The 27,054-nt window shown below is 40.1% G+C and overlaps 1 protein-coding gene across 3 annotated transcripts in view; it reads left to right on the top strand.

Annotated features, from left to right (window-relative positions):
- The first annotated feature begins 3,287 nt into the window (after positions 1–3,287).
- Positions 3,288–27,054, top strand: part of CCHR3.PART0H10orf67 (chromosome chr3.part0 C10orf67 homolog) — a 2,394,588-nt gene continuing 2,370,821 nt past the window's right edge. The window contains exon 1 of one of the 3 annotated variants that reach the window (XM_044064558.1): positions 3,288–3,509. In XM_044064558.1, coding sequence (XP_043920493.1) covers positions 3,412–3,509 — 98 coding nt within the window. In that variant the 5' untranslated portion in view covers positions 3,288–3,411. The remainder of the gene's footprint in view (positions 3,510–27,054) is intronic. The other 2 variants (XM_044064557.1, XM_044064559.1) reach the window with 2 other exon arrangements.

Raw genomic sequence — 27,054 nt, forward strand, 5'->3', positions numbered from 1 at the left:
TCAGGTATCATAAATAAGCTTATCAGCTGAAAAATCAACCCATACGTCACAAGATGGGTTGCAAACTGGCTCAGGGATAGAACTTACATGGTCAGAGTTGCAGGTGCCATGTCCGACTCTAAACCAGTCACAAGTGGAGTCCCACAGGGATCAGTCCTGGGACCACTCTTGTTCGGTATATACTTCTCTGAGGTACAGGCAAACACGGGAGGACTGTGGCTGACCAAGTTCGCAGATGACTGCAAACTGGGAGCCATAATCGACTCTGCAGCTGACACAAGCATCCTCCAGAAAGGCCTTACGGAGACTGATACCTGGTGTCAGAACCATGGCCTCAAGCTAAATGGAAAAAAATTTATAGTCACCCCCTTTGGGAAAAACAAAGAGCCCACAAACTACCATATAGGAGGAAATCCACTAACTACGGAAGAAGTAATCAGGGATCTGGGGACCCAAGTAGATAGTAACCTCTCCTTTGACGATCACATTGCCAAAGTGGTTAGAAAGACCTTCTATATAGCCCACCTAATCACAAAAGGGTTCACATCTAGATCAAGAGAGGTCACTGTGCCCCTCTACTCATCACTTATCAGACCCATAATTGAGTACAATGCCCCATTTGGGATGTAACTTACCAGACACCTGCAACAGCTGGAGAGACTTCAAAAATACCTCACCAAGAGGATTGTGGGCCTCAAACAGTTGCCCTATGCAGCTCGATTAAAGAAACTCCAGCTCTACTCAGTTGCTTACCGCCTACTCAGAGGTGATCTCTGCCTGACATACAAGGCCATGTCCAACCCGGAATTGTTCGACATGCTCCACCTCAAGAAAACCAAATCCACTAGAGCTACATGCTCCAGGGATTTAAACCTTAACACAACAATAAATAGGACATGCTGGAGGGATAGATTCATATCCCAAAGGCTTCCCACACTCTGGAAAAGAATCCCAGTCCATGTTAGGCAGAGCCCCTCACTGACCCTCTTCAAGAGAAATCTTGACGAGTGGATGGGTAATCGTAAATTTGCTCCTGGGATCACTTCTATGGCCCTGCTGGACAGAGGCTCAGGAATCTAGTCTAAAAGGGAGGCGAAAGCCAACAAATTCTGGCTAGGCTTATAAATGCCCTAGGGCAGATAGCCTAGTACCTACCTATGAACTATCACCTGTACATAGATACTGGTTATGCAAAAATGGCACTTGCTAGCAGGAGGGAGTATGTGGCAATCAACAGATGAAGAAAGTGGCAAATAAGTTTTGAATGATGTACCAGTGACAATGAAGATGTTTTACTAAGAGGGTTCTGATGACTGTACATCAGTATCTGACGTCTCCAAGAATGTACCGAAGGTCACATAAACCAGAGGAGTTCATTATGCAGACAGTCAGCACTGTGGAAAAGCATTTCTATATGTTTTCAGCTCTGGAATGGTATGATGTCTCACCCTTCATAAAAAGTGACCTTCTGAGTAGTTACCTCAAGAGGCAAGGCAAAAGATGTCCATGTTTACATTGCCCTTGATCAGTCTACCTCATGATGGACATGAGGTTAATGAGATGCACTTACCAGAGGGATGTTTATTACATGCTTTGCTGTACCAGTCCTTTCTTTTTCTGAATCACCTGTTACGTAAACTGCATGTTGTTTTGCACTTTTACTTATTATTATTTTATTTATATATTCAGACTAGAAGGGCACATACTAATTGCCATTAGAAATAAAGATTATTTACAGTGGAGATCCGGTTAGAAAAATTGCAGAGAAGCAATATTTTTAACAACGCATCTCGACTGTTTTTTTTTTTTTTTTTTTAAATCCGAGAATACTGTCCTCTCCCTCCTAAAATCTTAAAATGCATGTAGTATAAATTCTCTTACTCAAACATTTTGAGTCAACAATACTAATATTTAAAGGGTCCCTGATAATTCTGGCGGCATGCCCGGGGGACTCTGAAGATAAGTGTAGCTTGCGATGCATAGTGCTTGGACAATCTGCGACTGCGTGGATATGAAAACTGGAGATTTTACCAAGATATTTCTAAATGCGGAAGTACTTCATCTCCAACTGAGCGTTGAAGTTATTTGACGTTGAATTAGAGTATTTGGCTATATGTTCGCCTTCTTTCTCTTTATACCTCCGCTCTCTTCATACGAATTACAGCTTCCTAGAATGTTGGTGCATTTTACTAGATATTAATTATTTGGACTGGGGACAGGAGAGCATTATGAAAGGAATAGGTATTCAAGATAATGAAGCTGTGCTGTTTTAGATTGCTCAAGTAGGCCGAATTCAGCTTATCCTGAATTGGGTAACGTGGCTTTTGCTACCTATAATATTTACTTGTAGTCTCAAACTGTAATAACAATAATTTTTATCTCTCTTCCTAAGTGATGTTTTTGTGACAATCGTTAATTGATACCGCATATATTTTTATGGAATATATAGGCACACGCATCACAAACCGTGGTCATACCTCTCAAGTGTACCTCATTATGAGGAACGTACCTCATTTGGGGTCTTAAAAGTTCATGTTCCTCAAAGTTCCACATTGAAAGACTGTCACATTCAGTGTTAGGAATTTTCTTAAGTGAAATCCATAGTAAATAGAAATGAATCATATTAATTAATTAAAAGATCTTATTTATAAGTAAAACCAGCATATTTTTAACCATCTTATGGCACTCCTAGTTGAAGTTGTTAGTAAGCCATTAGTATGTGTTCCACATTTTGCCCATTTGTCCCACATTATGAGGGCTAGTGTTCCTCATTTTGGAGATGGAAGGTTGGGAGCTATGCCACGGATGGACTCTTGAGTTGGAATTGCGTAAAGAACGAACTAATGTTCAGGAAGTTGGGATTTTAGAGACAAACAGCAGTGCTTCACAGACGTTTGGAAACTGTTGACATCTCTGAAAACACATAATCTTCAGGGCTATAATACATCATACTCTGATGCATATTTCTCAACCTTTTAGCACACGAAATCTGGACAAAGCCAAAAAATGGGGGACAAAGGCCCCACATTTGATACACAATTTAAACTTGTGTTATAAACATAGAAAATTGTTAGAATAAAAAACGTTTGTGTTGTCCTGTATTTTTCTGAAGGAGTATGAAACTGAAATGTGTGACGTTATTTAGTGAATTCAGTCTTCACTAATGTGCCAGAAAAAAATATTTTAATGAGGAACAGACTTAAAATATCAGTTAAAAATCTGGACAGTTGAGAAGTATGCTTCATAGTTAAAGTAAATACGCTGTTAAAGTGCTGTGATTTCTTCCAAGCTTTAAATTTACTATCCGGGGCTTCCCGTTAGTTATTCGTTGCTATGGCAACGGGCGAAGGTTATAAACTACAGAATGCGGGAAGCAAGTAAGCAAGTGAAAGAGTCTGGTTTGTGAAAGTTATGGACCTATGTAGTTTATCTCCGGAAGGTAATGTTGACCAGGCAGATGAGTTTCAAGCAGTACGCTTATACGACGCCGAAGATGAACAGCAGTGGAGGTAACGACAATTATTTCGCGGTTTAACTAAATCACAGTTTTTCTTGTTTCTTGGGTGGTGTTGCAGAATTACAATATAGAAATGAAACTCCACGGATCTAATTTTTATTAATAAAGTTTAAAGAAAGTTGTCTCGCGATTGCATTAGCAGATTGAAGACAGTTGCGATATGTTTAAGCAGAGCAATTTAGCATGACAGCTTGTCCTTAGATTGACGACATCGTCTTTGGTAGTTAAAAAAAAAAAAAAAAAAAAAAAAAAAATCCCAAGAGCACAGCACCTGTATAATCTACCCTACAGCACACTTAAAGCAGTTGTACAGCAAGTACCGCCTTTGTATAACGATATACTGACTGCTTTACATAGTATGAGAAACGAGTAAATGGAACGACGTCCAAAAACTAACTTTGCGTCACTTTTTGTTTTTCATATATAAAATATTGGTGTAAGTAAACTGGTTTCTCCCACCTGGTCTAGCCAGTTAACATTTTGAATACCAGGCCTGCTTATACTGTTAGTAGGGCCAGCCTCGCCACAAACATATTTTGATAACGACAAGGTTTTATGTCTTTCTGAAAATCGTGGCACTGTTTTTTCACCACCAACAGAAAGATGCTGTTCCAAGGATTCAGGATACCCTTTTGGATACATTGCAGATGTAAAGTATGGTAATCTAGAATAAACTGTCATTGGTCCCGAGCTGTTTTGCATCCAATACAAGGAAATGTCCCTGGTATAAGAGCTTGTTTGGCATGTTGTGTGACCACCCAGTTTGCCTACTTGGGTCTTCCTAAGACTCTGTCAAGAATCTTCGTTTTATTATTTATTTATTTTTGAGAAGGTCTGCCCTGGTGCTGATCCAATTTTATTATTGAAACTAACATTCCTCTTAGTTCAAATGCCTTTTGTGTTCTTTTTTAGATGCTTATATTTTTACTTAATGGATAGAAGAAAGTACAGTCGTGTAAGTTGAATTTACCTTAACAGTAGATGTTCGAATGATCACTGCTGCAGTAGCCTTAGCTACTTGGGCTGTTGTATCTTACCAATGATGTGACAGCCGGCCTGCTTCCAAAGTTTCAGTGCACCTTCCATGTGCCTGGACTGTCAAGCATTTCGAACTGAGCTGACTGAAAGACAAGCTTGGGTACGAAGCCCTTCAGAGCTTTCCTGCCAGCAGACAAAGGAGGCCGAGCCCTGAAAGACCACTGCTAGGAATATCCTCTAGGTAGTCAGTTGAAGATGATTGAAGTTGGAATGTATCAAACACCTCTGGTCTTGTGTGAGCAGATCCAGTCCATGAAGAAGCTTGTGGTAATTACCTCTGGCCATTTCCAAAAGCAGGGAGAACCACGGTTGCCTTGGTCAGAAGGGAGTCACCGCAATGATTTTGGGGGATTCCTTTAGAATCTTCAGAAGTACCTTGGATATTAGTGGAAAGGCCTACAGGAACATTCCTGTCCAAAAGGCATCTGTTTTCCAGGCCTTCTTGCACGGAGTCCTGGAACAGAATTTTGCCAGTTGATTGTTCAGAGAGGATGCAAAGAGGTCTACTTGATGAATTCCCCACAGAAGGATGAAATCTTAGAAGACCCCCTGATTTAGTTTCCATTCGAGAGGGTCTGCCCTGGTGCTGATCAGCTTGTCTGTCACACAGTTTTGCTCTGAAGGAATGCAGGATGCCTGTAGAGTGAGTCTGTGCTGTGAAGCTATATTGTGCTGTGAAGCTATATCCCAAGTGAACATGGCTAGTCTGCAAAGGGGGTATGACCTGGTACTTCTTGCTTGTTGATGTGCCACATGACTGTTAATGTCTGTAACAACTTGAAGAGGTCCCAGGGACCAAAGATGCTTCAGATAGTTAAGTGCTTTGATCAGGGCAAGCATCTCCTTGATATCTATTGGCTTGCATTTGTCCTTTTACAAAGTAATTTTACAAACCTCTGTACTTCTACAAAGTCCGAAGTGTCTATGGTGACTGCTTTGGAACAGCGAGACTTGGGTTTAAGGATATCTGTTGTCTCCACCAAAAGATTTCTGTTTTGCAAAATGTCAGCACTGTGATCTGAAAAGATAAGGGGTGCTGATGCTGGGACCAAAGAGATTTCAGATACCACTGCATTTTTCTCATGCAGAGTATTGCCAGAGATGTCATGAGAGTCATATAGAAGTCTTGAGACCCAAAATCCTGAGGTATTCCCTGCCAGTGACTGAAGTCTGAGTGAAAAACCTTTGAAATAGATTTCAATTTTTTTCATGTTGAAGAAAAGCTCTTTGAACTGAGGTGTGTAGCTGATATCTCAGGAACACAGTCCTGTGTGAGGGAGTCAAGAAAGGCTTTTGAATGTTCTCTTGGAATCCCAGTTTGTGCAAAAGATCTCTCACCCAAGGGATTGATTTCCGACACCTTGAAAATACTTTGCAATGATAAGCAAATTGTGTAAATATGGAAAGCTGTGGATACCCTGTAGCTTGCAATGAGTTATAATTGGAGCTATACACTTTGTCAACACTCTTGGTGCAGTGGATAGTCTAAAGGGTAATGCAGAGAACTGATATTGTGATCCAGAGACACAAAAATCTTAAGAAATGTCTGAAGTCTGGATGAAAAGCGATGTAACGATAAGCATCTTTAAGTCTAGTGTTACCAAGAAGCTTGAAAGAGGAAGAAGAGGGTAACAAGTTGTAAAGTGACAACATATCAAATTTAGGCACTATCACAAACAGGTTTAGGAAGGTTCTGGAAATATCTAGAACTGGTCTCCAAACATAGGAGGAACTGGTTCTCTTACTCTTTGGGGCAACATATGAACAGATGACAACAAAAGAGTCTGATCCACAACATAAGGAATGACCCCCCCCCCACACACAAAGGAGGAATTTCCTCCCACTGCAATCTGTAACCTTGACTAATGATTTTCAGAACCCACTTGTCTGAAACAGTCTATTGCCAAAGAGTGGTTTGAGAATTATTTGTAAAACACCCCCCTTCCCATTTCTTCTTAAACTTCTGTTTACCTGAATTCTGTTTTTTTTTTTGCCAAAATTGGATAAGGAGAAAGAAAATTCCCTGGACAATTTGGAAAAGATGGGCTAAAAAATTTTAGGGATTTCTCAGATCATCTTGCCCCTTTCATCACATCTTTCTATCATCTTTGCAGCAGAGGGGCCAAACACTAAATTTATATCCAAGGGCGAATTTAAAATCTAATTTTTACATCAGCAGAGAGGTTCTGATAATGCAGCCAAGCAGACCTCCTTAAAAGAGTACCAGTGGCCATAGCCCTGGAAGAAGTATCAACAGAGTCATACATACACTGCTAGCAATAAGGAGTGACCTGTGCAATAAAAGAAGCTGTTATTTATAACAGACATTTCTTCACAAGAAGAAACTGTAGATAAAACATTCATCATACTTTCACAGTTTTGAACAAATTTTAATATACAAGCCTGATAATTCAAAATTCTGAAAAAATCAAAGTAGCAGAAATATATAGTATTTTCCCCCATACCTATCAATACTTTTTCCATCTTTATTAGTTAATTCCAATCCTGCTCTTTCTAAGTGCTTAGTAGCAGTGGAATCAACTAAGGCTATAGTTGCTGAGTCAAGTTTGGGTGTAGTGTATAAAAAAATTAAAAGACTGAGTAACTCAATCTGCCTTCTTGGGGATTATCAGGAAAATAGTAGACAGTAAGACATACATCCTCTAAAGCAGACAGAACAGGAGGAGTGGGTGTAGGTTCAGGAAAATCCTTCTATAACAATTCATAGTATTTTCTCAGGGAAGGGAAACCTCTATGTTTTCCCATTGAAAACACTGGGCATTCTAGCAATAGTCTCAGAGAAAGATACCCCCCCCCTGTGAGAATCAGAATCTGAGCTGTTTGAGTCTGAATCAGAAATCTGAGGATAAAACCGTGAATCTGTCCCTGCAATGACCTGTTCAGATTCAGAATCTTGAATCTCTTCAGGAAAAGAGGAATCCTTTCCTTTTAACAGAAACTGCTTTACAAGAAGGATCAATAGCCTGGATTAAAACCTGAGTCAGACCCGGTGAATTATTCCTATCAAAAGAAATTTGAGGAGGAGTAGATACATGCTTGTTTTTTTTTTTTTTACATGAAAAATAAGGCAAATTGTGTTACCAGTGGCAGACTCTGCTTCCCTAGGGATGGGCATAGCAATCTGATATAACAGGGAAACCTTCCTTGTTCCCTCTCCCAGGACCAACAAGAGAGTCTCTCCCTTGCCCACTGAGGGGATTCCAGCAGCCACAGATGATGTAGCAAACCCTCAGTACATAGTTCCTATACGTGCTACACCATGAGATCCTGGGAAAGAGATGAGTGGTCTGACTGGGCTAGTCTTACTAGGTTAGTGACTTGTTTTCAAGGGAGATCTAAGATGTTATTTATACTACTATGGGAAATTTGGCCAGGGCATTGAGGTGTTTCCCCTACTGTTTTCCGGAGGACTGTTTCTAGAAGGGAGTGGTATGGAGGAAGCGAAGGTCGAGAGAATGGAGTGGAGTCTGGAGGCTGTTTAGTTATGTCTGAAATGCTATTTGTTTCCAAGCGTAACAACATGATTAATGTTGGTACTAATGTAGATGATGGTATTCTGAATTTTGAAGTGATGGAATTTTGAAGTGATGGAATTACATAAAGGAGTTTGAAAAATAATGTATTAATGCAACTTATTTTAGAGGAGGAGCCAGATATTTTGCAGCAGTTCTGTGATCAGATATTGTGGCGGATTATTTGTCCAAGGGAGAGGTTGTGAATGTTGCTGTTGCTACACGTCAGAAGAGTGGGTGTTTACAGGATTCTGTTTGCAATACTGTCAAGGCAATAGATGAACATCGAGTAATGAAGACCTGTTCATATGCTTCAGTTTTAAGTACACAATACAAAAAAAAAAATGTAACTTTGCCAGAACAATGCAGGCATGTTGTAAGACTGGGAATTAGGAGTGTTTTACTACATAGATATTTTGTATGAGGTAATGTTGTTTCGTTGGGTTTTCATGTGGAGGATTTATGTCCATTCTTTTTCACTGGGCTGAATCTTTTTGTGAGCTGACTTTGAGACTTTTAGTTTAGTGGAGTGATTGGTTTCAGCATTCAGTGAAAAATCTTTTTTGCACACTATAGAATAACAATGTCATCAAATGCATCCCTGTTTTGTTTAAAAGAAAATTGAAACTACAATTTAGGACTGCTGAAGTAGCAGAATTGCAAACTTTTCTAGAAAGCAAACGTAAAACTGTGTTTAGCATTAAAACAACATATGATGCTAGAAATTTATGGAATGGAGGATGGAAAGTGACTGTTGTATTGAATTGTGTTGGTGGCAAAATTGTTCATCTACCAAATGTTGTTTTTGTAAGGGAGCATGAAAGGTTGTTTGAAATATTGGGGTCTACTGAAACCTTTTTTCAATGTGGTTCATTAGCACAGTTAATTCACTACAGAAGATGAGCATAATCTGGGGTAGCATTCTTAATTCTGAGCAAGTGTATTAACATTTTAGATTTTATAGTTATTCAGCCTGGGAGAAGGGTGGTGTGTAATTTAAGATGTGGTTCTTCATTTGGAGAGTGATAGGTACTTGTGCTTATACTTCAGTGAAAAAGCAGATTTTTGTTTGAAGAACTAAAACTTGTTACGCAAACAATTAATGTAATTTTAACTAATTTGAGGAAGAAGTCTGAAAAATAGAGAAAGATGTTTGCATATGTCAGCAAATATGGGACATCTAAAATTGGGAAAGGAAAGAACATATGCACATAAGAGAGGAAAGTTAACAGAAATCTACTATATTGTTATATCAGAAGGATTAGGAGAATGTAATGTATACCTTTTTGATGTGTGTTTTTTAAATCATTGTGTTAAGGCGGAAATTGCTAACATGAAACAATATGTAAGATATGGTAAGGGGCCAAAAGCATTAAATGATGACTTAGTAAAATAATTGCATTTTAAAAACCAGAAGGAAAAGCTGTGGAATGATCATATGACAGTCAGCAGCATAGCAAAGGTGTGGTTATGGGAGCAGCGTCCCGACCACAGGCTGTTAGGGGACTTGATCAAGAAGCACAGAAGTGCACTTCTGTCATTATTTTATTGTACTGGCATTTTTTTCTCTTTGCCTGAAGAGCTGGGAGGGCTGCTGTTCTGTGTAAGGTGAAATGCTGAGGGGGGGGGGGGGGGCTGGATTTGCTTAGGAAGTTGAAAGCCAATTTGTGCAAATGTACCAGCTGGCTTACTACTTTGTAAGCCTACGTATTTTTTTTAATTAATTAATTAATTAATTAATTAATTAATTAATTAATTTAATTATTTTTTTTTTGCTGACAAGCTGAGAGGATGTGTGTCTGCTGTAGGAAACAGAATGGTGCAAAGGTACTAATCACTTGCTACAGAGTAAGCTGAAGTCATTTTTAGTTTAAGAGCTAAAGGGGCAAACACTTCATTGGGAATAGTCATTGGCCACTATATGAGCCAGCTATAGCTCTGGCAATGATTTTTTGACAGTATTGACAAATGGTGGATTGCATTCAAGGAAAAGAAGAAAAAGGAATATATTAAGAGATGGACTTTTGGATGAATAAAAAAGAAAGGTATAATCAGATACTGTTAGACTATGAAATAAATTTTGGGGGAAATTAAAATGTGTTTTTTGAAAAAAAAATCTAAGAAAGACAATATAGATACAATTAATATATAAACAGACATATTTGTTACAAAGCAAAAGTGTCACTTTTTAAAAAAAAATTAAGAGATAAAGGTAAAATGAACAGTGTTCACTTAGAAGATACTGATGAATTTGACATGGACAAAATTCTTAAGAGAGTTGAAAGACAAGTAACCAAGTATATGATGATTCATTGAAGGACAGTGTTGATTTTTGGACTACTAAAACACTTGATAAATCATGGGTAAAGGACATCGTTAAAATAGATATGAATGGGTTAAAAACTGTATTACAATAAGTAAACCGGATAAGTATGCCAGATCCTGATGGTTTGGCATATGACTTTTATAAAGAATTTGATGAGAAAAAATATATATAATTGTTAGGCTGATGAATTAGTGGCTTGATTATGGAACTGGTATCTATTAATTCTGAATAATATTGATTATATATTGTTAATGAACATTTTACAAAAAGATTTATAAGCATTTAACATATTGTTATTTATGGTATATAGAGAAAAAAAAACACAAATACGTTGCTTGTTGTAAAAGAAATAGTGAATAGTATTGTGTTAATACTGATTTGAAAATAGTTTAGGCATTGCAAACCGATAGAAATTATTTTGCAGTATGTTTTCCGTGGAAAACGTTTAAGGGTAATAGGATCTGTTTATACAGTGTTCTTTAATAGAGTAATTATTAGTTGACAGGAAGGATGGCCGTTAAGTGGGGCTTTGTTTGCTTTGGTTATGAATGCTGTTATTCTGAATGCTGAAGAAAAGACTTCTGGTGGAATAGTTAAGATACAGCCTAATTTTGTGCTTCCAACTTATATGGCTTATGCTGATGATGTGATTGTGGATGCAAATGGGTGAGAATGGATTACAGTGTTTATTGAAAGTAAGTTTGAAAATAAAGGGTTTGGGGATGAGACTCAAATTGAGTGCATGTCTGAATTTAGCACTTTAGGAATAACATTTGGAAAAAGAGATAGCATAGGTTCCTGGGTTTGCACTAGGCTAACAAACATAAGGGCTTTTTAAAGCCAAGCCATGCATCACAAATCTCTGAGAAGTTCTTGTGTAAGCAGGAGCTTGAGAGATTAAACATTTACAAGCAGGAGCCTGGGAGATGAACTATTTATAGGCTGTGTCATTATACATTATATATTGTGTGTGTGTGTGTGTGTGTGTGTGTGTGTGTGTGTGTGTGTGTGTGTGTATGTCCATCCAGTTGTCCAAGTTGCACTTGAATTGGGTTAGGGAGACACACTACTTCACATGGTTGGGGAGACTGTTCCAGAGAAGTGATGATCTCTGGTGTCACTTGCCAGGTCAAGAAGAAACAGGCAAACGCTGTGGGTTGTTCAAGCAGCTTTATTATATATAAACACATCATGTTGTTTGTCTTTTGGCTTTTCCCGTTTAGGGGTCGCCACAGCGGAACTCTGGTCCACTAATGATTGGCAGTAGATTTTCACGAACGCCGAGGTGCCAGCTCGACGTCCAACCTTCAACGATGGCACGCCCACTTACGCATGTCTTTCGAACGCCACCCAAATGCGGGGAGGACATGCAGACTCCACACAGAAGGCACTCCTGGCACTCCCTGCACTCTAGCCGAGAATCGAATGGGGGAACCTCTTGCTGTGAGGCAACAACGCTACCGCTGCACCACCACGGCTTTATATATATAAACACATCATAAAGAAGGCTAAATAACTTGCATACAGACTAGCTATCCTGCACACAGATGTTAACATTCTGGCTGCACCTTCAAAATGGCGCTGAAGTTAACACATCCTTGGTATTTATATGCGCACACAGACTCTAGAAATACTTCTTAAAGTTACAGCACACCTGTTATTCTACATCCTCTCTCTTTGAGAAATGAGTAAGGCATTGTCACTGGTATTAATAAATATGCAATTTACACAGAAATAATTTTCATTATGCATGCATACAGCTATGTCCAAGTTGCTGTGTATTTCAAACTAGGCTTTGAGACTCGACCATATCGTGTGACATAAAATTTGGGGTCTGGTTTTGCAGCTGGAATGGTCTCTGCTGACTGTTCACTCTTAGGAACCTTGGGACCATTTGCCAGAACAGTATCAGGAGTCAAGACACTTTCTGGAACAGTAACATCATCTGGATTGCTCTGAGAGTTAGTCTTTATCACCGGAACAATGCTGCGATGTCGGTTTTGCTACAGGAAGAAGATGCCTGCGGTTTCTCCTGCACTCTACACCCTCGGATTTAACAAAGTAGGATCTTGGTTCTGCACATATACTTGTTACTTGACCGATCTGGTTGAAACCTTTTGCTGTTTGCATTCTCGCTGTCTCTCCTTTCAATGGATGAAGAAATCTGCTCGATTTGTCATAGCTGGACTTTTGAAAAGAATGATTTTTAAATAACTGGGCTCTAATGGCTTTATTGTTTTTAGCTTTAAGCCTCAAACTAGAACTGATGGGCAGTGGTGTTCTGGTTTGCCTGGATAGAAGTCTCTGAGCAGGTGAGTCAAGTATATCGTCACGGAGTATGTTTCCGAGATTGAGTAAATTAAAAAAAAATGGTATTATCACGCTTTTTACTCTGTACTGCACGTTCAGCAAGTCCAATTGATTGCAGATACTTTGGACTACTAGTAACGTGTACAAAGTCCCACTCTCTTGCAAATTTCTGAAACAGTTGACTGGTAAATTGGGTACTATTGTCAGAGATTCATTTCTGTGGACTGCCATGGACTGATAAATGGCATTTCAACTTGGTAATGACTGTAGCAGAAGTTAGATTAGGTAGTAGGTTGATCGCAAACCAATTCCAATAAGAGTCTAACAGTACCAAGTAATGTTGATTGTTCCACTCGAATATATCAATAACTACTCTTGACCAAGGTGGGATTTGACATAGCTGAAGTGGTTCTTTTTGCAAATGTGGTTTAGTACTATTACATACTGAACAGGAAGAAACTACTCTATCAATGTTTTGCTAGAGAAGTCCAAAACACATGTCCTCTCACCCTTCTCTTACCTGGGTGACCACGATGTAAAATTTGGATATACTCTTGTTGTAAGGAAGCAGGAACAACAATTTTAGGACCTTTGAAAATAATGCCATCTTCCATCAACAACTCACCTCTGTAAGGAAAGTTGGGTTGTACATGGTAAATTGCTTTGATGGCCATCCAACACTGATGTAGTGATTTGAGCTTTTGCAAAACTGGATCTGTCGTATGATCTCGTAGCTCATCAAGTCTTGTGGTAGAAAAATTACACACTTTCATGACATCAGAGTCAAAATTCTCTGCATCAAGCTGTTCTGTTGTAGTTCTGGGCGATCTGAATAAGGTATCAGCCAGATAAAGAAGTTTGCCTTTCGTATAGATCATTTTTGAAGTTGTACTTTTGCAATTTAAGTATAATTCTTTGTAATCTCACCAGAGCTGAAGGCATAGGCTTCTTTAAAATAGCAACCAAAGGTTGATGATTAATTTCAATCTGGATATCTCAACCATAGATATAATCGTGAAACTTGGAACATGCAAACAATATTGGCAAAAGTTCCTTCTCAATTTGAGCATACTGCATCTCAGTCTGGGTAAGTGTTCTAGATGCTTAGGCTACTGGCCTGCCTTCTTGAAGAATAACTGCACCTAAACCAAATTTTGAAGCATCACAGGAAAGGGTTGCTAGTTTGTTGACATCATAGTACCTTAATGTTGGTGGGGTAGCAATTTTCTGCTTAAGAACTTCAAATGCTTTCTGGTGCTGTTCTAACCATGACCATGCAACATTTTTACATGTGAGGTCTCTCAAAGGTGCTGTCAGTTCCCTGTAGTCTGGTATAAACCTTCCTAAATAGTTGACCATGCCAAGAAAATATTGTAGAGCTTGCACATCTGGTGCTGGCATTTCAAGAATGGCTACTTGCTTGGACGGGTCTGGTCTCAAGCCATACTTGTAAATAAATGGCCTACATATGTAACTTCTGGTAGTTTGAATTTTCACTTTAGAGGCTTGAGCTTTAAGTTCACTTTACATGCTCTGTCTAGAACTCTGAAGACTTCTGTCATGCTCTGCTTCACCATTGCCTCTGACCAATAAATCATCTACTGTTATGGAACAAGGATAACCTGAAAAAATTTGCTCCATTGCACTATGAAAGAATTCACTTGCAGAATTTATTCCAAATGGGTACTGAATGTAGTCAGCAGTGAAGATTTGCGATCAAGCATCACTTGCCAAAATGAACTCTTTGCATCCAAGACAGAAAAAAAAACTGTGGCATTTGGTATAAGGGCTGCGACTTCTTCAACTTTATGCATAGGATGATGTAGTCTTTTCAATGCTTTGTTAAAATTTCTTGGGTCAGTGCATATTCTGATTTCATCTGAGCCTTTTTTATGAGCTGCTACCATGGACGACACACATTTGGTAGGTTCTGTAACTGGACAAATTACACCTTGTTGCACCATTTTATCCAACTGAGCTTTGACTTTATGCTGCATAGCTATGGGAACTGTTCTTGCTGGTCTGACCACTGGGCTGATTTCTGGGTCTAGTTTCATAGAATAAACCACTGAAAGTTTGCTCAACTTATCATCGAAAACATCAGCATACTGTGAAAAAATAGTGTTAGCGAAGCTGGAACTGGGGCACCTGCTTATTTGATTAACTTCTTTGGTAAAAGAAAGCAGAATCATTCTCAAACTTTCCCTGAGACCCAATAATGACTGCACAAGTCTTCGAGCTACATAAAATAAGTTATAACAGAACTTGGCCACATAACGTGAAAGCACTACTGAGCCTTCAGTTTGAATTTCTTCACCTCCATAAGCAACTTTCACACAACTAGTCACATTTAGTTGTTCACCAGATCTGACCTTTGCAAAGGTATCTGCAGACATAACATTATACTTTGAACCAGTGTCTACTTTGTTTGGTGATTTACCGCCAATAAGTCTGCTGCATCAATCTTTTCACGAGTCACTGACACACCATCTACATAGAAAGCGGACTGTTGCAGGTTTACTTGATCAACTTGCTTTTTTGAGTGACCCTTCTTTGTAGCTGTTAGGTCTACTTGATTTACAGAATCTTTGAAAATGGTTCCATTTCTTACATTTGTGGCATTGCTGACCAAATGCTATGCACTTCTGTCTTCTGGACTCATGGTTGGCACCACAATTACGACAGTTAATAATAAAGTTTGATTTGGGTTTTGCTGATTCACCCCTATACTGTACTGAGCAGCATCTGTTCTACACTGGGTAACCTTGGTTCTGCACTGAGCATGCTCCTTTAACTGAACTGATCTTGGAATTTGCTAGAAGACTACAGGTTTTACCTGGAAGTCCCACAGCGGCTGCTGCTGCCATGTGCTTAGGCTTCCCCCTGCCTGTCACATGTTGCATGCCATCTACACTAGCTCCGGAGCCTATCGAAACCATGCTGCCATCACCAGCAAGCAAATTCGTGTGCACTTCTGTAACTTCATGGATTTGACAAATCTCAATGGCTTTCCTCAGCATCAGATCACTGTCACGAAGCAAAATCTTTCTCATAGTAGCATTATTAATACCACACACGACTCTGTCCTTTATTAACTCATCTTTTAAATCGCCAAGCTTACATAATTTAGCTTGGTTTCTTAGATCAGTAATGTAAGCTGCAAACGTTTCCCCTTGCTTCTGGTCTCTCGTGTAAAACAAATGCCTCTCTAATGTAACATTAGTCTGGAGTTAAACATTTCTCTGAATTTGCACTTCAAACACTCAGGGTCTTCTCTTGATTCAACATGCACAACAATACGAGTTTCTCCTTCACCTTCACACACTGCTGGTGCATATACAAATTAATGCTGTCTTTCAATGGCCTTTGACCCTATTAGGTTTAGCAAAATGAATGCCCTGGTGCATGCTTCTTTATCAGAATAAGCTGTTTGTAGAATATATCAATCATACTCTTGCTCAAATATCCTCCAATTCTCTGCAATATTCTGATCAAATACAAGTGGTTGTAGCTTAAAAAAATATCTCTGCCATATTAACTTATCTTAGTGAAGACTTTTTGCAAAAATATACAAACACGTGCTTGAAATTTATGCCAGTACTGGCAATAGCACAATGTCTTTGTATAACTGAACTTTACAAAATAAGCCTCCTGGGCACTGTAGTACTCTGCAATCACTTTACTGTAAAAGCCACTTGTCTTGAAATTATTTTACTGTATGAGCTGTTTATCTTGAAATTATTTGTCTGTAAAAATCATTTATCATTTTAAGAAACCTTTCAAATAATTGCATAGTGTGAATAAATTGGGCAGTAGAAGCTGAGGGCAAGAAACATTTTAAAGTAACTATACTTTACAAATAGTAATTACAATTTGTGAATAAACTGTTTTGAAGTAATTCTACTTTGTGAATGAACTGGGCAGAAGAAGCTCAGAGTGAGAAACACGTCAAAATAACTGCACTTTGCAAATAACAATACACAGCACACTGAAATTTCCCCAAATGGCTGCACTTTGCCAAATACTCTGTACAGTGCAAGAAACACTCTGTAATGTCAGCACTCTGCGAATAGACACACCCATGCACAAAAAACTTTTCAAAATGACTGTACTTGACTACACTTCATGAAATAGTTACACTTTGTACACAACTCTTCAGAATACATGCACAGTAATAAACACTTTTACACACTTTGAGATGCATCAAATAACTCTAGTTCTGCTCTTCAAGGCTTCAATCAATGCAAAGTAGTAATTTATGCCAAAACCCAATAATTTGCCAAAACGCATGCAGTCACCTTGCTTTATTTATGCTCAATGTGCCCTTTTCTGCCCCTTCTGTTATATTCATTTTGTTCATCTAATCTGTTAATGTGCCCATTATACTTTCCTGTGCTCGTTTTAACTCTAGATATGGTCATTTTACTTTAAACATGCTCGTTTTATCAACTAACCTTGTTTCAAACTTTGATTAATGAGCTATTTTATGCTTCTGTTTTGCTTAATAAATGTTTCTGTGCTAATCATTTGCTTACTAATGCATTCTGTGCCCTTGTAATGCTCTGTTTTATCTCTTTTAATAAATCTTTTGTGTGTATTCTCTAACTTTAGCTTGCTTCTGGCCCTTGTTTTGCTCCCAGTTCACGTAGTTTGCCTTCATTGTTACCTCTGCACCTCGTGGCTCTGAAGAGTAGTCTTCACTATCCCGCTTCTGACACCACGTCACTCGCCAGGTCAGGAAGAAACAGACAAATGTTGTGGGTTCTTGTTCAAGCAGCTTTATTGTATACAAACGCATCATAAATGAGGCTAAGTAACTTTAACTTGTATACAAACTAGCTATCATGCACATAGATGTTAACACTCTGGCTACACTTTCAAAATGGCACTGAAGATAACACGTGCTTGGTAATTATATGTACACACAAACTTTAGAAATGCTTAGTAAAGGTACAACACACCTGTTATTCTACATCTGGGATGCATGCCGGTCTCTCAAGCATGTCCTCTTTAATCACAAACAAGGTTTTAAGCTTGTAGAATGGGTAATTATGGTGCTGTTTTGTGGATCTACAAAAGTTCCATCAGGATGGGGTCTGACAGTGCCTTGCATACTAGGCATAGATCTCCACTCAACAGCCTGTAGGAGACCGAACACAGGGATAGGGCTTTGAGGTGGTCTGCATTGTTATAATGAAGTACCTCTGTGGACATTTTGGTTGTTAGATACTCTTTATTAGGTACATACCAAAGGGGGTATTGTGCTCAATATTAGATCTGATGAATGCTGAATACAGTGGAACAGTGACCTCCTTGGACCTAGATGCCATACCTTTGTTTATAAGTCACACAGCATAGAATGATTTCCTCACTACTGTAGACATGTGATGGTCAAAGCCTAGATTACTGTCTGTGTCCCCAAGTCCCTGACTACTAGGTCGACTCGTACAAATGCTTTGTCAATGTGGTAGTTACCAGGTGTGGAGAACTTCCCAAAGGATACTGTTATGCATTTTTGGCTTTTAGTTCTAGTCTATGGCTCAGACACAAGTCATTTATCTGTGTCAGCCCTTCTTGGAGAATATTAGTGTTAGTGGGGGATTCTAGACTGCTTGTAATTTGCAGTCATCCACAAATTTAATCAGTCAGAGGCCCTTGAAATTGGTCTTGACTTTAGAGAAGTAAATGCCAAAAAATAGCTGTTCCAGGATAGATCCTGAGGGACAACGCCTGTGACTGGCAGGGTCTATATCACGTTGTCAAACTCTTAAAAGTTCGAACGTCATATGGTCGACACCATATGATCGAACTTTTAAATTTCGAACGTTTCAACGGAGATCTCCATACAGTGCGGAATGGAAAGATTTCCCTTTTCTGCACTGTAGTGTGATCTCAGAGTTGGTATATTTAAAGAGCGGGGGGGTGCAGGGGGGCTTGCCTAACTGCTTAAACCGTTCAGGTAGGTTTTTTCTTTGGTTTATTTTTTTTTATTGCATTTTCGAACTTAGATCATATGGTGTCGATCCGTAACCAATCTAAAAAACTTATGTGAAAAGACGAGCAACAATATTTCATGAACCTCCAATCAAATAGGAAAAATAGTCCTAAACTCTTCTGGTCCTCGATAAACAATCTTCTAAACCCTGGCACTAATACCAACCCTTGCCCATTCCCCAGCATGATACCCGACCTTATTGCCTCCAAATTCAACTCTTATTTTATTCACATCATTGCAAATCTCACGGCTTCATTTTCTTCGCCTCTTCCTAGTAATCCTAACCATAACTCACCCTCCTCCTCGCACCTTCCTCAACATAGCACATTCCCAACATCATCTACCTAACATAAAAAAAAAATGTCCTACCCCTGCAGAATTTAACCTTTCCTCTATCTCTACTTCATATATAAAAAAAACTCTTACTAAAGCTAACACCTTGCTCCAACTCAGCTGATAACATTCCAGCCAAATTCCTCAGAATTGCCACTGACTCAGTAGCTTATCCAATTAGCATCCTAATCAACAGTTCAGTCTAAGAATCCTATGTTCCATCTTTATGGAAAAAAAAGCCATTATCCTACCTCTCCACAAAGGAAGCCCCTCCCCTGACATCTCAAACTTCTGACCTATAGCTCTTCTTTCCCCTCTATCTAAAATTCTCGAAAAATGTATCCAAAAACAACTAGTTAACTACCTGTTAAATAACAATATTCTCTCCCCTACACAACATGGATTCCATCCTGGCCACAGTACCTCTACTGCTGTCCTGTCCTTTGCAGATATCATTAACAAAATCCGTGACTCTGGCCATATAGCATCCACCCTTTTCCTAGATCTTTCAAAGGCTTTTGATACCATATCTCATTCCATCCTTCTTTCTCAACTCTCCTCTATAGGGCTGTCTTCCTTATCCCTTGCTTGGTTTGAAAGTTATCTACATTCCAGACAGCATGCTGTCAAATGGCAGCACTCAGTCTCTCCATTCCTCCATAATCCTACCGGAGTCCGCAAGGCTCAATTTGTGGCCCCCTCCTATTTAATATTTTTATTAATGATTTACACCAAGCCTTACCTCACTCCTCCCTTGTTCAATATGCCGATGACTCTACTATAGTTTGTTCTGCTCCTAACCCCATCATCCTACAACAAATGACACAAACAGCTTTTTCTACTGTATAATCCTGGCTTCACCAAAATCACCTGTCCTTAAATGCCAAAAAAACAAAACTTTTGTTGTTCACCCTTAAAAAAGAATACTTCCATCAATGTCCAAAACTTTAACATTCTCTCATTGAACTCCATAAAGATCGAACTCATCAGCAATACTAAACTCTTAGGGGTCATAATTGACAGCACTCTAAAATTTGATCTTCGTATCCAATCCAACATTTCCAAAACCCATAAAAAGCTTGGCCTATACAGGCACTATAAATTTTTCTCTGCTACTAAACAAGCTCTTGCCCTCTTCTTATCTGCTTCCTTCTCTAACCTACGGTGCTCCTCTACTAACTATTCTGCAGTCCTCTTTCTAACTGAAGTTAGAATCCTGTTACAATAAAGTTGCCAAATTTGCTTCTAACTGTCGTTATTCTACCCATCATTGTATAGCCTTAAGGCAATTCCACTGGCTCAAATTTCCACAATTCCTGCTACATCTCCAACTAACTACTTCTCATAGACTAATATACAAATCACAAGACTGCCCTGCACTCAACTCCTTATTCACCCCTTACTCCCCCAATAGGTCACTACGCTCAGAAAATCAAAACTTACTTCAAGTCTACAAACCAAACCTTCTAGCTGGTAAATTTCTATATTACTGGACTATGGCCAGGCACTAGAATGAACTCCCCTCTTTTGTATGCTCTGAACAACACCCCTTCAAATTCAAATCTGCCCTCCAAAATCATCTTCTTTCCAAGTGGATCTGCAGCTGCAGTACCCTCTCTAACGCTGTCACTTAACTCTGTCTCCTTTATTAGCACTCCTTGTACTGCTCTCTTTGTAATTTAACTTAGTCTTTGCTGCCTCTAAATTCACTTTTCTATCCTGTCCCTTAATCTTACTAATACATCTTATAGCAACTAGGTTGTACAGTAGCAAGCTGTACCTCCTTACTGATTAATTGCATGGTTGACTCCACTGTAACTACCTTGTGGTAGCCACCACTGTACTGTTATGCAGAGTTTCTATGTAAGAACCAGTTTTTCTGTTAAAATGTACCTCATTGCTGGTAGCATTTATGTATATGTTTGTAGTAACATATTTTTGCTGGTAGCATTTATGTATATGTTTGTAGTAACATATGTAAATATAGAAACCACCTTGTGACGATTACCTCTGGAATTTAAAGTAGTTTTCCTCATTGTATTAATCTACTGGTGCTTTTCTCCCCAAGCCCCCACTGAAAATGGTACCTTTCTAGAGGTGGAGTCCCCAATTCTGACTTCTCATGTTCTGTAAGCCAGTTTGCTATCTACCAGGTGACATAATGGTTTATACTTGTCAGATGCCTTGACCCAGGTCAAGGTAGGCAGGGTAAACCATTTTGCCCTCATCTATTGATTTGATGACCTTCTCAAAAAAGTTCACCAGGATGAGTAGGCATGACCTGCCCTTGACAAAACCAAATTGGGTTGGTTCTAGTGTTTGGAGGTTTCCTATGTCATTATTGATCATTTCTGTGATAATTCTTTCCATGACTTTGCATAGTGAGACTTATGAGTTTGTAGAATCAGGGTGTGTAGATGACCCACCTTTCTGCAGAGGGATGACTGTCGCTGTTCTCCATTCATAGGTGTGTACTAGGCTAATGGCCCTGGAGCCTTTACAAGCCTAGCCCATAGAAGTGCCTCAGAATCGTGCTGCCCAATGTTAGTTCCCAGTGCCTCTATCAAGTAGAGACACTGGAGTGATCCCCGGGGTGAACTTTCTATTACACATCCACTCATCAAGATTCCTCTTGAAGAGGGACAGCAAGGTGATCTGCTTGACATGTATGGGAAGTCCTATACCAGAGCATGGGCATTCTCTGAGTGAGGAACCCGTCCCTCCAGCATGTTCTGTTGATTGTGGTAACGAGATTGAGGTCTCTGGAGCATGTGGTGTGGAGGGATTGGGATTTCTTTAGATATAGCATTTCTAACAGAGCTGAGTCAGACATGGCTTTGTAAGTCAAGCAAAGATTGCCTCTAAGTAAGCTATATGAGACAGAGAATAACTGGAGTCTTTTGAGTCTGTCCGTGTAGGACATGTGTTTAATGCCTAGGATCCTCTTTGTGAGGCACTTCTGTGGCCTCTCCAGCTGGTGCAGGTGTCTAGTGAAGTACATGCCAAATGGGGCATTATACTCAATGATTGGTCTAATGAAGGGAATGGTAGAGGGAGGCGATGACCTCATTCTTCATGGATGCAAAACCCTTTGTAATGAGATGTGCCACGCACAATGAATTTCTGACCACAGTGGCAATGTGGTGGTCGAAGGAGAGGTTGCTGTCAACCTGCGTCCCCAGATCTCTTATAATGCCTTTAGTGTTCAGTGGGCTCCCATCAATTTGGTAATTAGTGGGAACTGAGTTTTTACCAAAGGGGATGACGACACATTTTTTGGCATTAAGTTAAGGCTATAGTTTTGACACCAGTCATTGGTCTCAGTCAGGCCTTTCTGTAGGATGTCTGCATCACTTGGGGAGTTAATAATGGCTCCCAGCATGCAGTCGTCTGTGAACTTGGTCAGCCAGAGTCCCTTTGTGTTGGCCTGGACTTTTGAGAAGTAGATGCCGAACAGGAGAGGACCCAGGACCGATCCCTGTGGGACACCACTCGTGACTGGTTGGCAGTCTGACTTGAGTCTACTACTTTCACAGTGTGTTCATAGGCTCATAGTCAGGTACTAGGCTATCGGCCCAATGGCTAAGTAAGCCTAGCCAATAAGGTTCCCTGGCTTACGCCACCCAAGAAAGTTATTTTCTTGTGCCACTGTCGAGCAGACCCTGATCCCCAGGGTGTATTTCCTATTTCCCATCTACTCCTCAAGATCTTTCTTGAGTGCTAATGAGAAACTTTGCTTGACATAAATGGGTAGCTTGTTCCAGAGTATGGGAAGTCTCTTGGACAGGAATTTATCCCTCCTGCATGTCCTGTTTGTTGTGGTGACAAGGTTTAGGTCCCTAGAGCATGTAGCTCGGAGGGATTGGGATTTCTTTAGGTGTCCAACAGCTTTGGGTGTGACATAGCTTTATATGTTAGGCAGAGATCACCTTGGAGTAGGCGATATGCTATGGAGTAAAGCTGGAGTTTTTTGAGACTGTCAGTATAGGGCATCTGTTTGAGACCAGTAATTCTCTTTTGTGATGTACTTCCAGCTGCTGCAGATGTCTTGTGAGGTACATTCCAAAAGGGGCATTGTACTCTATAATGGGTCTGAGTGTCGAGTATAGGGGAACAATGACCTCTTTTTTCCTGGATGAGAACCCTTTTGTGATGAGGTGTGCCACTTATAATGACTTCCTGACTACTGTGGTGATGTGATTATCAAAGGAGAGACCACTGTCCATCTGGGTCCCAAGGTCTCATCACACATTCAGTGTTAAGTAGACTGCTGCCTATGTGGTAGTTCATGGGTACAGAGTTTTTACCAAAGGGGATGACAGTGCACTTTTTGGCATTGAGCTTGAGGCCATGGCTCTGACACCAGGCATCTGTCTTTAGTAAGACCCTTCTGTAGGATGTCCACATCATTTGGGGACTCTACTGTGGCGCCTAGTTTGCAGTCATCCGCAAACTTCGTTAGCCAGAGGCCTTCTGTGTTAGCCTGTACTTAAGAGAAGTAGATACCAAACAGGAGAGGTCCCAGGACTGAATCCTGTGGTACTCCACTTGTCACTGGTTTGAAGTCAGATTTGGAGTCTGCAACTTTTAGAGTGTGGGTACTGTCAGTGCGCCAGTTGGCAACCTATCTTGTGACTTCGGGATTTATACTTAGTTTAATGAGTTTAGCTATAATTCCAGAATGGGGGATGGTGTCGAAAGCCTTGGCGAGGTCAGGATAGGCTGTGTGAACCACCTTGCCTTCATCTACAGCTTTGGTGACTGCCTCAAAGAAGTCAATCAGGTTCAGGAGGCATGATCTGCCTTTCACAAACCCGAACTGGGTGGGGTCCAGAGTTTGGAGGTCACCAGTGTCTTTGTGTGTTCTATCTTTGAGGCAATTTGCAACCCACCTAATGATGAAGGGGTTGATGCCTAGTTTGGTGAGTTTATCAAAAATTCCAGAGTGAGGAATGGTATCAAAGGTCTTTGCCATATTGAGGTAGGCTGTATGCGCTGCCTTACCGTTTTCCACAGCCCTGGTGACTGACTCAAAGAAGTTAACCAGGTTGAGCAGGCATACTCTTCTTTCACAAAGCCAAATTGCGTGGGGTCTAGAGTTTGGAGATTTCTTTTATCTTTGTTAATCAGGTCCATGATGATCCGCTCCATAGCTTTACATAGCAGACTCATTAGGCTAATGGGGTGATGATTCATCTCGTGCATCTCAGGTCATTCACACCTACATGGACAATGACAGAGTCATACTTGTACTTGTGGAATGACCCGAGTGCATGTGTTATGTACCAGGATCTGGCACCTTATAGACAGCTGTTACCTTCTCCTTATTCAACCTAGTGTTTAGCCTTTGGGGCTTAGGTTGAGGGTCACACTGTGGAGGTGAGCTATGTGTCCTGTGGTTTGTGCTGTGTTGTGGTGGTTGAGTGCATTTCTGTCTTGGAGGTCTCTGCTGTTTGGATAAATTTCTATTGAGAACCTCCGTTAAGGTGGGTGTCTGGTTTGTGTTTTTATGTGAGAGATGTGATGGTGGGTATTCTGGAGGGCTATATGTTCCATGTGGTGTGGTGCAGCTGTTGACCTTCTCTTGACCAGCTAGTCCGGTCTTGGCTAGAGAGTACGTAGCTTCCAGTTTGGTGATATAAGTGCATCTCTCACAAGTCTGAGTGTTGGGAGGTAAGAGGAGAGGGCTGTCTCTTGTACATGAGGCAGTTGCTACACTGCCTCAGAATGCTTAAGTGCATGAGGTTAATAGGAGAAAGCACAGGGAACTGCCCTTTAATCATGCCAGGAGGTGTGGTCATAACTACTAATTACTGGAGCTATTTCCATGAAGAACAACTAGTGCTGATGACACTTAGGTGTGCTACAATAATTGCTACAAAACCTGTTGGAAGTGCAAAGCAGTTAAGCTATTTGAAGTGCAAGAGAGAAAGAACTAGCAAGATTCAAGGGAAAAACTAGAGAGCAGACTTTCTGGCACCAGTAATAGCTTACCTCAGCTCGGTGCTGCTAGACAGAGCTTAAACAAGCGTAAACCCATGCAAACACGGGCTTTTAAACCAGAAAGTTGAAAGGGGATGGAAAAACTGCCCAAACTGCCAATAACCTTCAATTTCTGGGCCAGAAACCACTCCTCTTGTGGTAGATAGGCTACCTAATGCTTGACAATCCCACTGATAAGCTAGAAGGCTTCTCTCCAACACAGATAGGCTTGGGAGGCTCAGAAGCTTACAAACAGTCCTGGATGCAGCAAATCTGTATCTGGACTAGACTAGTTACAGGAAAGGCAGGAAACAAGCTTAGAACTTTTTTTTTTTTTTTACAGAAAAGCAGCTAAAACAGCAATAAAACATTCACATGCAGTGCAAGCTAGCATACTTGAGTGCGTTTGCAGTATTAAAGCAAATACAGTTTAAATAAATGCAGTTAAATTCAAAGACGACTAAAACAGGTGCAGAAAGCAGTAAATTTAGGAGAAAATCAAAATGGAGCAATTTAGAGTATCAGAAAAGAATGCCAGCAGTTATATAAATAATTCAGTCAAGTAAAAATTAAGACAGTGCAGAACTCTGAACACTTAAAAAGTGCCAAAAAATGTACTTATCAGCTCTATATTTCCAGATTGTTTGAGAAGCACGCTCAGTCAGAACACGAGATTCTAGCAATGGAAGTACAACACAGGAAATACACCTCCGGCAATGACAGTTAAGATGGGCTCGCTCAACAACCCCCACCTGAAACTAGCCTCTGAGTTACCCTGAGAAACAAAGTGCAGACAAGAGGACAGAAACAATACATTGTCTAAAAAAGACACTATGGGAAGGGCAGTGTTTTAGCTAATATTTGAAAGCCTAGAGGGGAGAGGTGCAGACCATCCTTGGCAAAGCAGTATGATTTGTTGACAGTCTCCTTCCATGCTGACAAATATTGCACCCTCTTAGAATGATATCAGAAACTTAGCCAGTTATTAAAGTCCAGTCATCTTCTGTTCATATTGTGGCAGCATGCTCGGGGAAGGCAAAATGCTGCTCAATGCTAGGTTCATACCAGTCTGGAACACATGCTCTAAGAGCGCCATAATGTCTTGTCTTCGTTTGGTCTATGGAAGTATGTTTCAGGTCACTTACACCCAAATGGATTATGACTGAGTCATACTGATACATGTGCTCCATTGATCTCAGTACATGCATAATGTGGCAGGTCCTGGACCCTGATAAGCAGCTGACCGTGACTTTTTCTCCTTACTCACGCTGGTTAGAGGGACATCACTGTGTCTCACAATTGAGTCAACAATGACCAGAATATTGGATTGTGTGGTGGCTTGCCTTGTGGGCTTGGAAGTAGAGGCTGCATGAAATGTGGCTATATGTGTTGATGTGGGTGTTTCGAAAGAGTGCATTCGAAGCTGCTGAGAGTATTTACTGTGTGTACTTTGTCAATCAAGTCTGTGGGGTTTAGAAAGGTTACATTTAAGTGCCTCAACATAGTGGGTCTATGTGTATGCTTTGAACTGTGTGCAGTAGGTGCAACATGTATACCACTGACAACCTGATTGACATTAGTAGTTCTTTTATGAGAGAGCTTTACCTCCAGTGACATTATGTAAATACATCACTCACATACCTTATCAGTTTGGTTGCGAATTAACTGGTTGTCGATTTTAGACATGAGGAAATGTCTGCATCAGGATGCCCATATCCACCAAGCTGGTAATGGAGATAGTGGGAAAGTTCATATCTATGGCAACAAGCCCTTTTTATTAATTGGATGGCTGTGGTGAGAATATAAAGTAATGTCAGGAGTGTCTGGTTTGCAACTCTGGGGGCGCTGCTTATTACTGTAAACTAGTTGCCTTGTCTGCAACTAACTACTAGTGAAATTTCAAGGGTGCTTTTACAGAAAGAATGTCAACTCAAGGTATCTGCGTCTATACAGGGCACTGACTAACACTTTAGTGGAAACTAATAAGTAGACCCTGATGATTTATGGCTGAAGTATTTAG

This window comes from Protopterus annectens, chromosome 3.part0 (assembly GCF_019279795.1).
Source record: "Protopterus annectens isolate FY-2018-M chromosome 3.part0, PAN1.0, whole genome shotgun sequence".
Taxonomy (NCBI): Eukaryota; Metazoa; Chordata; order Ceratodontiformes; family Protopteridae; genus Protopterus; species Protopterus annectens.